We start from the raw sequence: 13,220 nt of genomic DNA on the forward strand, positions 1-13,220 counted from the left end.
ACCCAAAATGCGAATTTCCCTCGGGAGGCGGGTACTCTAGCACCTTTAATTGTACTAATAGGGAATATGAAGGTTTAGTTGGTTCGAAAAGAGAGCAGTCCTGGATCATGTGAAAAAAAACACAATTAAGCCGGACCATGCTGGACAATGTACTAGGTACAAAGTTAACTAACAGAACTATGAGATGAAAGCAAGGACCTAACTAACAGAACTATGAGATGAAAGCAAGGACCACTAATCTTTTTTGTCATATTGTTAAATAGTCTTTTTAGTCGTTCGTCTTGTTTGTATTTTAATTTAGGTATGTTAGATGCACAGTTATTTTTATCAAGAGACTTCAGGCCTGTCTAACTCGATTTAATATACTGCAGAGTTCGCTTCCATTATGGACATCCTGATATTTTTGATAGAATCTTCCATATAACTAGGGGTGGTATAAGTAAAGCTTCCAAGACTATAAATTTAAGCCATGATATCTTTTCAGGTAAGTATACATGTCTTACAAACATTTGTATAGTCACCCCATACTGAAAACGCATTCACTGAATTTAAATTTTCTTAGGTTTTAATTCAACAATGAGAGAGGGAAATATCACACATCACGAGTACATGCAAGTCGGCAAAGGACGTGATGTGAGAATGAACGAAATTTCAAGCTTTGAAGCTAAGGTTGCTAATGGCAATGGTGAACAAACGTTGAGTCGTGACGTCTATCGTCTCGGACAGAGATTTGACTTCTACAGAATGCTATCTTTTTACTTCACTACTGTTGGGTTTTATTTCAGTAGCATGGTAATAATACATTAACCTGGGATATCTAGGGGGTACTTTTTCCATTAATATTGCTGCCTCTGATATCTCCTTTCCAATGTATTTATGATTGCACTATAGCTAGGAGAGAACCATACTGATAATTAGTTAATATCCAAATTATAGATTACAAAAAAAAACCATGAGACCAAACATGAGAATTGGGTGGAAATAATCACAGTTCAATCTATTTATGTCATCGTGCACCAATATGTTAACATGGTTAATCAGGAATATGATCCTTTACATGAAAATCATAAATATTTGGCATCGTTAATAGGATTTTCTTAAAATGGCCCCTTTTAGGATTTTCTTAAATATTTCAGAACTTAATGAATAGTATAGCCATGGTATCAACAGGACATCACTTAATGTCTTCGTTCTAAATATTTTGCGATACTGACTTCATAGTTCCTTCTTTCAGGTTATTATACTTACAGTCTATGTCTTTTTGTATGGGAGGTTATATCTCGTCTTGAGTGGCTTGGAAATGTCAATTTTACTGGATCCACGGATTCTAGAGAACATCAATTCTCTCGAAAATGCAATGGCTTTAGAGTCTGTTTTCCAGCTTGGTTTGTTGCTTCTCCTTCCTATCCTAATGGAAATCGGCTTAGAGAAGGGATTCCGCAAAGCGTTAGGAGAGTTTGTCATCATGCAACTTCAGTTGGCCCCTATATTCTTCACATTCCAGCTAGGCACCAAAACCCACTACTATGGGAGAACAATACTCCACGGTTGCGCCCAATACAGACCTACAGGTCGTGGATTCGTTGTGTGCCATGCAAAGTTCGCTGACAATTATCGCATGTACTCCCGCAGTCACTTTGTGAAAGGATTTGAACTGTTGATACTTCTGGTTGTCTATATAGCTTACGGAAGTTCCTATGACAGCTCAAACTTGTACCTATTTGTCACTTTCACGATATGGTTCCTGGTTGGATCTTGGCTCTTTGCACCATTTATTTTCAATCCGTCATGTTTTGAGTGGCACAAGACAGTTGATGACTGGACAGATTGGAGGAACTGGATGGGGAACCGAGGGGGTATCGGCATGTCTGTGGAACAAAGCTGGGAGGCTTGGTGGATAGGTGAGCAGGATCACCTAAGGAAAACTAGCATTCGTGGTCTTCTCTTTGAAATCATCCTTTCGCTTCGTTTCTTGATCTACCAATATGGTATTGTGTACCATCTGAACATTGCACATGGCAGCAAAAGCATTCTGGTATTTTCTCTACAAGTGTTCATCTTTGATTTTTTTGCTTCGGTATTTTTTTTACAGTTGCAAACATCCTAATCAAATTCTTCTTGCTTTTCCTCTTCTAGGTATATGCATTTTCATGGCTGGTTATGCTCACGGTCCTAGTAGTTTTAAAGGTAAGATCTTAGCCTTTGATTTGGTCCAGTTAACTATGATGTTTAAATATCTTGTTCCTTCTCCTCAGATTCTTTCAATAGGACGGCAGAAGTTTGGGACCGATATGCAGTGTATGTTCCACATCATCAAGGGCCTTCTCTTCCTTGGCTTTCTCTTTGTGATGGTGGTCCTGTTTGTTGTATACCACCTCACAATTTCGGATGTCTTCGCTAGTATTCTTGGGTTCGTGCCTACTGGTTGGTGGATTCTTCTGGTAAGTGAAACCACTATGTACCAGCTCGTTTGTCCTTTAAGTATGCATAGAAAAATGAAATCAAAGAATAGATCTATCATCTCTACGTGCTCATGTGTGAATCAAGGCAACAAAAAATAGGATTCAGTTTGCTAATTCTCAAGTTGTTGATTGGAAACTCATTGATCAGCAAAAATTCTGGTAGTTCGATCATATGGACATTACCAAGATCTACTCGACTAAACATTAAGTTTAGAGACCCCCATCATTCCATCCGATCTATATATAGTGATTCGTATGCTGTTCTTAACAGATTGGGCAAGCATGCTCTCCATTGGTCAAGAAGACTATGTTGTGGGACTCCATCATGGAGCTTGGCAGGGCATACGATAACATCATGGGTCTCATTCTCTTCCTTCCCATTGGTTTCTTGTCGTGGTTCCCTTTCATCTCAGAGTTTCAAACACGGTTTCTCTTCAACCAAGCCTTCAGCAGGGGCCTCCAGATCTCAAGTATCCTTCGCGGCCAGAAGGACATTGGGGAGTTCGACCGACCAGTTTCATTTCCCTCCTCTGTGAACTACCTTAGCTTTCAGATATAATTGAAAAGAAAAGACAATGTTGTATCCAATAATACATCGTAAAATATAGAATTTACGCTTGGGTATAAACCCTTGCAATAAGTATGCAATGTTATGTAAATCACTTTGGTGTGTGCTAAAATTAACGGTATTGACGTCCCCAACTATCTTTGTAAATTAATTTCGCATTCATGATTATCTCCAACATCCTTTCATGATGTTGATTTCTTCCTTCAATGTACTTCTATCTATTCGAAATTATTTTGTTTCAAAATTTCCACTAAGAGTATACATTAATGCATTGTATCTGTAAAATCTACATACATCACATTCTTAATATAATGCACTCTCATTCTACTTCATCCATGTATCTCTTGAATGTTTCTTTGTGGATGGAATTTAAATACCAAAGATAGAGTACGTTACTATGATTTTTCTTATATTTTATTGTCGGGCACTTTTTACATCAAGAGAACTAATTATTGGTGATAGATACGCATATCGCTTTGATATTCTCTTCAAATCATATCATCAATGACCCTTATCCATTTGCCATATTTTATTAGTGCAGTGTCATCCATCTTGACGCTTCCACTATGCTATGGGTCACTAGTTTCCGTATCCATCTAATACCTACTATTCATTGGCCGTATATTCATGAAATTTCTTAGGCATTCTTTGGCATTCATTGTTATCATAGGCTTTTCTTACGGTGCAGCGTTGTTTTTCTTGTGTCTATAACTCTCGTTCTTCTGAGGTGTTTGCTCTGATGAGTTGTAAACTTAAGTCCGATGGTGGTCTGACACTTTTTGAACTGCTTTCTGCATGCTTATTTCCTCAGTACCTTAATGCACACATGCTGAATTTCGTCAGACACCATATTTCATCATGTATTTCAAATTCTTCATATCATATGTTAAATGCGTGTATGAATTACAAGATATAGGTAAAGATCTCCATAATATTACTCCACATTGTGTTGTTGCTACTCAAGCAAAATCCTCAAACATGCACAACTTCAGCGGGAGTTCTTCTATATCTTATAATCAAATTCCTCAATATCAGTTGTTACACTTCATATGTTTATCCCCGTTGAAAACTTAACCTATTTGTCATCAATCACCAAAAAGGGGGAGACTTTAAGTGCATCTAGTGCCCCTTAGTGATTTTGGTGTATTGAAGACTTATAGGTTAAGGGACTAATGTGTTTGTGAGTGTACACATGTCTTATAAGTCTATGAGGAGTTTGATATTTACGAAGAAAGTCGACCCCTAAAAATGTATGTCTTCAGTTGAAGTCTTTGGTTTTCTTTAAGACTTCACTGAAAAGAGTGTTCCTGTGTGGAACCGACGCTTGTTACCTTTGAAGACTGTGATCTTCCAGATGGTTAGGCGTCAATGGTTTAGAGCATCCAAGAGGAATTGTGGATCGCCGAGTGACCAAGTCTGTGAAGGTTTGGAAGTCACCTGTGAAGACTTACCACGAGTGATTGGGCGAGGTCTGTGTGACCTTAGCTCAAGTTGAATACGGTGAGGACTTGGTGTCTTGGACTGTGTGTCCAGGACTGTTTGTCCGGGACTGTGTGTCCTCAAGTTTAAATACCTAGCCGCCCTATCCAGACGTACAACTGTCACAGTAGTTGGAACTGGTCTAACAAATCATTATCTTCACCAAGCCTATTGGTTCTATTTCCTCAACCCTTCCATTTACTCATTCATGTGTTGATGAAGTTGATCTGTACTGTTTGAAGACTTTGACTGAAGACTTTCTCAATTTCCTCAACCCTATTTCTTCAGTCCTCATTCTTCAACTTGCTTATCCTGTTTACACGCTACTCATACCCTATGTTTGCTTTCATTTCATCATGATGACCATGCTACCGTTTTTTTGTGCATGCACTTGAGTATCCATTCCGCTGCTAAGTATTTCATTGCTTAGGATACTCCTCAGTTAGACTTTCCTCAGTGACGAATTTGTAAAAATCGCCTATTCACCCCCTCTAGTCGATATAACGCACTTTCAATTGGTATCAGAGCAAGGTACTCCCTTGTTCTGTGTGATTTTGGTTTAACCACCTGGAGTTTTAGTTATGTCGACTGCAGGCATGATCAAAGTCTCGGCTGGGTGTTCGACCTTCTATGGGACGGACTACCCCTACTGGAAGAACAAGATGCACATGCATCTTGAGGCAATTGACAATGATTTTTGGTACGTTGTGGAAACTGGTGTTCCATCCGTCTCACCTTCCGTGAACATTGCTGATGTGAAGAAATTCAAGCAACTCGAGTCTCAAGCGAAGAATATCATATGTGGCCATCTGAGCAAAGGGCAGTATGGCAGAATGAGTGCTTTGGAGACAAAAAAGCTCATCTGGGATAGGCTATCTAAGGTCAACGAGGGAGTCTCAACTCAACGTGACTCTCGAGTTGATGTTCTTCGCAACCTCTTCAACCCCTTCAAAAGACTCGACAACGAAAATGTCCAGCAAACCATCGATCGCCTCACTGACATCTCAAACGAGCTACAAGCACTTGGTGCTACAGACATCACAGACCCTGAGGTGGTGAAGAAACTGCTAAGATCACTTGACTCCTCATTCGACACTCTAGCACTGATGATTCAAGAGCGTGGACACTACAAGTCACTTGATCTAGCTGATATCCTTGAGAGGTTGAACACTCATGAGTTCCAACAAGCTGAGAAGAGAGATCTCTATGGTCCAAGCTATGGTAGATCACGTGCAGTCAAGGCCAAGGCATTTTCCTCATCTTAAGGTGAAGATTCTGATAGCAGCCTTGGCGATCCTGAAGAACTAAGTCAGGAGCTAACAATGCTGTGAGGAAATTTCAGAAGTTCTCAAGACGTGGTCCCTTTGGAAGATCCTTAAGAGGTGATGATGTGAGATCCGACTCCTCATCTCACGATTCCAAGAAGAGGACCTACCACAAATGCAAGAAACTTGGTCACTTTATCACTGATTGTCCTCAATGGGAAAAGGAATCAAAGAAGAATAAATACAAGGATTACATCTCAGACAACTCGAAGAAAAAGAAGAAATCTTCAAAGTCCTCATCACAAAAATCCTCAAAGTCTTCTTCCCACGAGAAGAGCAGTTCCAAGAAGGCTCGAGCATTCATTGGCAAGGATATGGACTCAGCTGAATCTGAAGAAAATGAGGAAGAGGAGGAATCTAAGGAATCAGACTCTGGTGTGGCGAACCTAGCTCTCGCTACCGCATTCGTCAGCAAGTCCATCTTCAATACTGAGGAAAATGACTTCCCCGACACTGCTGACGACGACAACGATGACTACTGTTGGGTTATGCCGTAGGGTGCATCGACTGCAAATTAAAATTTTCCTACGTGCAGAACAACCAAGAACATGCTACGGGAGATGGATCACAGTTCGTTACCACTAGACGCGTAGTGCCGTGCAGCGGAAGAAGAGTTGGGGAAGCGCATCCGCGTAGATCGTCTCCTCCTCGTCCGATCTCCCTCGGACAGCCCGTCGTCGCTTCCTACGTACAAGTTCGCCGGAGCGGCGCAAGTGCACTGCTTCTAACGATATCCGCGCGTGTAGGAGGAACACCGTGCGACGGACTGCTAGGTCCGATCACACAGTCGACGGCGTGTGGAGGTGTCTATTCACAACACATGCAAACCCTAGTGACAGGGCCGAAGAGATCAACCTCATGAGTGTCCTGCGCCTCCACATTATATAGGCATCCGTCGCGGGCTCAACACTTGGGCCACGCACGGACCCTAAAGCCCATAAGTTTACTCGGCCACAATCCGAATACAGCTCGGATCATATCCGACCAGTGTCCTCGGATCCTACCTCATAGGTTCCTTCCCTTAAGCGCGCGACCCCTTAGGTTCAAGCCGTCTTGGTCGCAGTTTGGATCACCTCCAAACTGCACAGTTGGTAGTGGCCTCTAGCAAGGCATGCCGAACACCAAGCAGACTATGAAGCTGGTTAGGCGAACCTGTACATCATACTTCCATTCCTTTCTCCACACGATATATGTTGTCGGGCTGAAGGCGAGTCTGTCATCCTTGTGCTAGCCCGACCTCTTTCACTAGTAGAAAAAGGGTCAAACGTGAAGCACATTAGTGCCGGTTTTAATTTGAGCCGGCACGAATGTGTACATTAGTCCCGGTTTCAACGGCTAGCCGGGCCGCTCTCATTAGTACCGGTTCGTGGCGAACCTTTAGCACCGGTTCGTGCCATGAACCGGTACTAATGAGAGTGGTGGCAGGATGTTGTCAGTCTGGGGCCCCTCCAGCACCTTTAGTACCGGTTCGTGTCACGAACCGGTACTAAAGGTCGCCCTACATAAACCCTTCGTCCACCCGCCGAGCTCGCTCTGTTCTTTCCCCTTTCCCCTCCCTCTCTGTTCTTCCCCTCTTCCTCTCGAGCTCATCACACATTTTGCCCAAATTTTTTCAAGATTTGAAGGTCCCCATCGATTCAAATGATCACAAAGGTTAGCAACTTTGTCCTTTCATCTCTCATTGCTAGATTAGCTCTTGCAATGCTTTATATAGTGTTTAATTTGTGAGTTTAGTAATTTTGGAGGAATTATATGTGCTAGTATTTGATTTATATGCAATATGAGGTCAAAAATAACACTTAGTTTGCATATGTAGGTGTGGTTTACTTAGTGCCTTCAAAATCTCCGCCGTAACCATCGTCGATCGTCCGCACCGTCCCGTCGCCGGCACCACCTTGTGGTGAGCCTCTTGTTCATGAAATTTTATATAAAAATTGATGTTTGTGTGATTTGGATATATAGTTACTCGTATAATTATCTTACCCGTACGTTGTTTGTTATACATAGTGCCATGGTTTTCATATCCGTCCCCGTCGGCCCTCGTCCTTGTTATGATTCGGATGTGGTATATATATTCTCTTTTAAAACTAGTTGCATTTCGTGTTTATGACAAATTATGCCCATCAAGTTGACATAGATATTTTTTCTAGGAGGTATGTGAACCGGAAATTCCAACCGACCCTATTGTCGAGAGGTTAAATTTAGTTGAAAGAGAAAACGAGTACTTGAAAGAAAAAATGAAAAGAATTGAGGGGGATAAGATGGAATTGGAGTTGCATGTTGCCGATGTCGTCGATGATCACAAGATCAAGATGGAGAAAATGCGCTTGAAAATTAGAAAGATTAGAAAATATGCCATCGATAGTGAGGCTTGGTATCATTATGCTGTTGGATCAATTGTTTCCTTAGTTGTGATCTTGATCGCATTTGTTGTTGCATTTAAATGCTTTAGCTAGAGAGTAATTTGTTTCTTGCATTTAAGTGTTGTATGAACTTTATGTATGAACTTGTATTAATTTGGTGTTTTTGGTGTTGTGTATTGAAGATGAGCCGACAATGGATGTATGATGACCGATGCTCTCCCGAGTTCATTAATGGCGTGCAAACTTTTCTGCTTGCGGCTGAGGCAAACAAGCGGGCGGATGGTTTTATGCCTTGTCCATTTGCTGTCTGTAAGAATGGTCAAAATTACTCTAAGTCAAGAACCATTCACGTCCACCTGTTTAAGTCCGGTTTCGTGCCCCACTATAATGTTTGGACCAAGCACGGAGAAAGAGGGGTTATGATGGAAGACAATGAAGAAGAAGAGGACGACGACAGCTATCCTGGCCATGGGTTCCCTGAATACGATGATACAACAATGGGGGAAGAAGCTGAGCCGGTAGAATGCGGGAAGAAGCTGAGCCGGCAATGCGGGAAGAAGCTGAAGAAGAGGCATCAGATGAGCCCGTTGATGATCTAGGTCGGGCCATTGCCGATGCAAAGAGAAACTGCGCAAGTGATTTGGAGAAGAAGAAGTTGCAGCATGTTAGAGGATCACAAAAAATTGTTGTACCCGAATTGCGTAGGTGACAAGAAAAAGCTGGGCACCACACTGGAATTGCTGCAATGGAAGGCAGAGAATGGTGTATCTGACAAGGGATTTGGAAAGTTGCTGGTAATGATAAAGGATATGCTTCCAAAGGACAACGAATTGCCCGAGAGTACGTACGAAGCAAAGAAGGTTGTCTGCCCTCTAGGGTTAGAGGTGCAGAAGATACATGCATGCCCTAATGATTGCATCCTCTACCGCGGTGAGTACGAGGATTTGAACGCTTGCCCGGTATGCGGTGCATTGCGCTATAAGATCAGCCGCGATGACCCTGGTGATGTCGAGGGCGAGCGCCCCAGGAAGAAGATTCCTGTGCCAAGTTGATGTGGTATGCTCCTATAATACCATGGTTGAAACGTTTGTTCCAAAACAAAGAGCATGCCAAGGCGATGCAATGGCACAGAGAAGACTGTAAGAAAGACGGAAATTTGAGAGTACCCGCTGACGGGTCGCAGTGGAGAAAAATCGAAAGAAAGTACGGGAAGGAGTTTGCAGATGACGCAAGGAGCGTATGGTTTGGTCTAAGTGCAGATGGCATTAATCCTTTTTGGGAGCAGAGCAGCAACCATAGCACCTGGCCTATGACTCTATGTTTGTATAACCTTCCTCCTTGGTTGTGCATGAAGCGGAAGTTCATTATGATGCCAGTGCTCATCCAAGGCCCTAAGCAACCCGGCAACGACATTGATGTGTACCTAAGGCCATTAGTTGAAGAACTCTTACAACTGTGGAATGGAACAGGTGTACGTGCGTGGGATGAGCACATGGGGGAAGAATTTGACCTAAAGGCGTTGCTGTTCGTGACCATCAATGATTGGCCTGCTCTCAGTAACCTTTCAGGACAGACAAACAAGGGATACCGCGCATGCACGCACTGTTTGGACGATACCGACAGTATATATTTGGATAATTGTAAGAAGAATGTGTACCCGGGACATCGTCGATTTCTTCCGAGCAGGCATCTCGTAAGAAAGAAAGGCAAGCATTTCAAAGGTGAGGCGGATCACCGGATGAAGCCTCGCCACCGTACTGGTGCTGATGTACATGATATGGTCAAGGATTTGAAGGTGGTCTTTGGAAAGGGTCCTGGTGGACAACCTGTTCCAAATGACGCTGACGGACGCGCACCCATGTGGAAGAAGAAATCTATATTTTGGGACCTGCCCTATTGGAAAGACCTAGAGGTCCGCTCTGCAATTGACGTGATGCACGTGACGAAGAATCTTTGTGTGACCCTGCTTGGCTTCTTGGGCGTGTATGGGAAGACAAAAGATACACCTGAGGCACGGGAGGACCAGCAACGTATGCACGGAAAAGACGACATACATCAGGGTCATGCAAGCTACGCTCTTACCAAAGAAGAGAAGGAAATCTTCTTTGAATGCCTGCTCAGTATTAAGGTACCGTCTGGCTTCTCGTCGAATATAAAGGGAATAATAAACATGGCAGAGAAAAAGTTCCAGAACCTAAAGTCTCATGAGTGCCACATGATTATGACGCAACTGCTTCCGGTTGCATTGAGGGGGCTTCTACCGGAAAACGTTCGATTAGCCATTGTGAAGCTATGTGCATTTCTCAATGCAATCTCTCAGAAGGTAATCGATCCAGAAATCATACCAAGGTTAGAGAATGATTTGGTGCAATGTCTTGTCAGTTTCGAGTTGGTGTTCCCACTATCCTTCTTCAACATCATGATGCACGTCCTAGTTTACCTATGCGAAGAGATTAACGTTTTGGGTCCTGTATTTCTACACAATATGTTCCCCTTTGAGAGGTTCATGGGAGTCTTAAAGAAATATGTTCTTAACCGTGCTAGGCCAGAAGGAAGCATCTCCAAGGGCCATGAAAATGAGGAGGTCATTGAGTTTTGTATTGACTTTATTCCTGACCTTAAGCTGATTGGTGTTCTTGAATCGCGGCATAAGGGCAGACTGGATGGAAAAGGCACGCTAGGAGGGGAACAAATAATATGTATGGATGGACATTCTCTCACTGAAGCACACTACACAGTTCTACAGAATTCCGCCTTGGTGGCTCCGTATATGGATGAACACAAGAATTTGCTACGCTCCAAACACCCGAAGCGGTCTGATGACTGGATTACACGTGAACAAACCAGGAGTTTCGCCAGCTGGCTGCAGACACGTACCATGCATGACACCTCTATTGAAGATGACCTGTACTTGCTGTCCCAGTTACCATCTTCGAATATAATGACTTTCAAAGGGTACGAGATAAATGGTAATACATTTTACACGATCGCCTAAGATAAGAAGAGCACCAACCAAAATAGTGGTGTCCGCTTTGATGCAGAAACCAAGATGGGAAAGGAAACATATTATGGTTATATACAGGACATATGGGAACTTGACTATCGACGTGGTTTGAAGGTCCCTTTGTTTCGGTGCAAATGGGTCAATATGACACGAGGCGGGGTAATGGAAGACCCGCAATACGGAATGACAACAGTGGATCTCAACAATCTTGCGTATGCAGACGAACCATTCGTCCTAGCCAATGATGTGGCACAGGTTTTCTATGTGAAGGACATGTCTACCAAGCCAAGAAAAAGAAAAGATAAGGAAGCAAATGCATCGTAAGATGAGCCAAAGCGGCACATAGTTCTTTATGGGAAGAGAAACATCGTGGGTGTGGATGACAAGACAGACATGTCAGAAGATTATCAAAAGTTTGGTGAAATTGCTCCATTCACAGTGAATATTGACCCGAGCATCCCGTTAAATGATGAAGATTTTCCATGGTTACGGCACAAAGGGACACACGCGAAGAAAAAGTTTCACACCCAAAGATCTTGGATGTGATCGGCTTCACTATCATCACTTTCTTCTGTGTTTCACACCCAGGAGGGAATCTCTGTAATCGTTAGGGTAGTTATGTGTTTTGGCATTTGAAACACGAAGAAATTTTATGTGTAAACAAATTCTTTCATGCCTTTACTGATTTTTAAAGTTAAGTTATTCACAAACTAGTGATTCACACTAATTTCAAATAATTCAAAATTTAAACTATTCAAATTTGAAAACTACGGGCACTAACAGAAAGTTTGTAATTTTTTGTACATAAAGCAAAAATATTCACAAAGAAACTCTAAATACACAAAAAAAACAACTCAAAAATAAATAAAGAAAAAAAAATAAAAAAGCTCGCCTACTGGGCCAGAGCGGCCTGCATATGACTAGAAACCCAACCTGTTGTTGGGCCAGGATGCAGGCCCGGAAAGGCCCAGTAGGCCCACAGGGCAGCACAGAACATGTAGGCCCAGTAGGCCTGCTTTGGAGAGGAGCTCGAGAGAGCTACCGCACGGGGGGTTATAAACCAGTGCGGACGCCCCTCGGCTAGCGAGGTGGGACTAAACTTGCTGCACCGTAACTGCGCCAGCGCACCCCCTTTAGTACCGGGTCGTGGCACCAACCGGTACTAAAGGGGGGCATTTAGTACCGGTTGGAGCCACCAACCGGTACTAAAGGGGGTGCGCTTCCCGCCGCTTGGCCTAGCCAAAACAGGCCTTTAGTACCGGTTGGTGGCTCCAACCGGTACTAAAGGTCCATCCTATATAAGAAAACACTACAAAAATTTCAGTTTCTCATCTGCTTCTTCTCCTCTGCCCCGTCGCCCGCCGCCCCCGTCTCCATATCCCTCTCGTCGCCGCCACCGTCGCCGCCCCGTCCCCGTCGTCGCCGCCCCGTCATCCCCGTCCCCGTCGTCCCCGTCGTCACTGCAGCCCCGTCCCGGCCCGTCCCACGTCGTCCCCGTCCCCGTGGTCGCCGCCCCGGCCCGTACGTCCCCGTCCCCATCGTCGCCGCACCGTTCCTGTCCCTGTTGTCGCCATCCGTGTCGTCACCGCGCCCGTCGCCGTCCCCGTCGCCGCCCCCCGTCGCCTCTCGCCTCGCCGGTGAGCACACACACACACAGACACATACATTTTTTTAGTTTTTTAGTTATAGAAATAGTTATAAAAATGTTAGAAATTTTTATTTTTTTAGTTATAGAAATATTTAGTTATATAGCATTGTTAGAAATGTTATAGAAATGTTAGTTATATAGAAATGTTAGAAATTTTAGTTATCAAAATCCAATCATTAAAAAAAGTTACTTTTTGCGGGCATATAGCTAGTATTTGTTCCCGACGATGCCCGGCCCGCATCCTCGCCGTCGACCCGTCCGCGACGACGTCTGGATGACCCATGTCCGGGACTGGGCTCCGCCGGGCTGGCACTGGGAGGTGCTGCCTGGAGGGGCACGCCGCTTGATGAGGAACCCGGCCCCGGGTCCCG

The 13,220-nt window shown here is 43.6% G+C and overlaps 1 protein-coding gene across 9 annotated transcripts in view; it reads left to right on the forward strand.

The window, feature by feature from the left end:
* LOC125517287 (putative callose synthase 6) overlaps positions 1–3,237 on the forward strand; it is a 72,347-nt gene extending 69,110 nt beyond the window's left edge. For 8 of the 9 annotated variants that reach the window (XM_048682473.1, XM_048682469.1, XM_048682475.1 and 5 more), the window contains 6 exons: positions 372–484; positions 563–792; positions 1,235–2,035; positions 2,137–2,187; positions 2,256–2,441; positions 2,734–3,237. In XM_048682473.1, coding sequence (XP_048538430.1) covers positions 372–484; positions 563–792; positions 1,235–2,035; positions 2,137–2,187; positions 2,256–2,441; positions 2,734–3,021 — 1,669 coding nt within the window. In that variant the 3' untranslated portion in view covers positions 3,022–3,237. Of the gene's footprint in view, positions 1–371; positions 485–562; positions 793–1,234; positions 2,036–2,136; positions 2,188–2,255; positions 2,442–2,733 lie in introns of those variants that run through there. The other variant, XM_048682477.1, reaches the window with a different exon arrangement.
* The last annotated feature ends 9,983 nt before the right edge of the window (positions 3,238–13,220 follow it).

Source organism: Triticum urartu, chromosome 6 (assembly GCF_003073215.2).
Source record: "Triticum urartu cultivar G1812 chromosome 6, Tu2.1, whole genome shotgun sequence".
Classification (NCBI taxonomy): domain Eukaryota; kingdom Viridiplantae; phylum Streptophyta; class Magnoliopsida; order Poales; family Poaceae; genus Triticum; species Triticum urartu.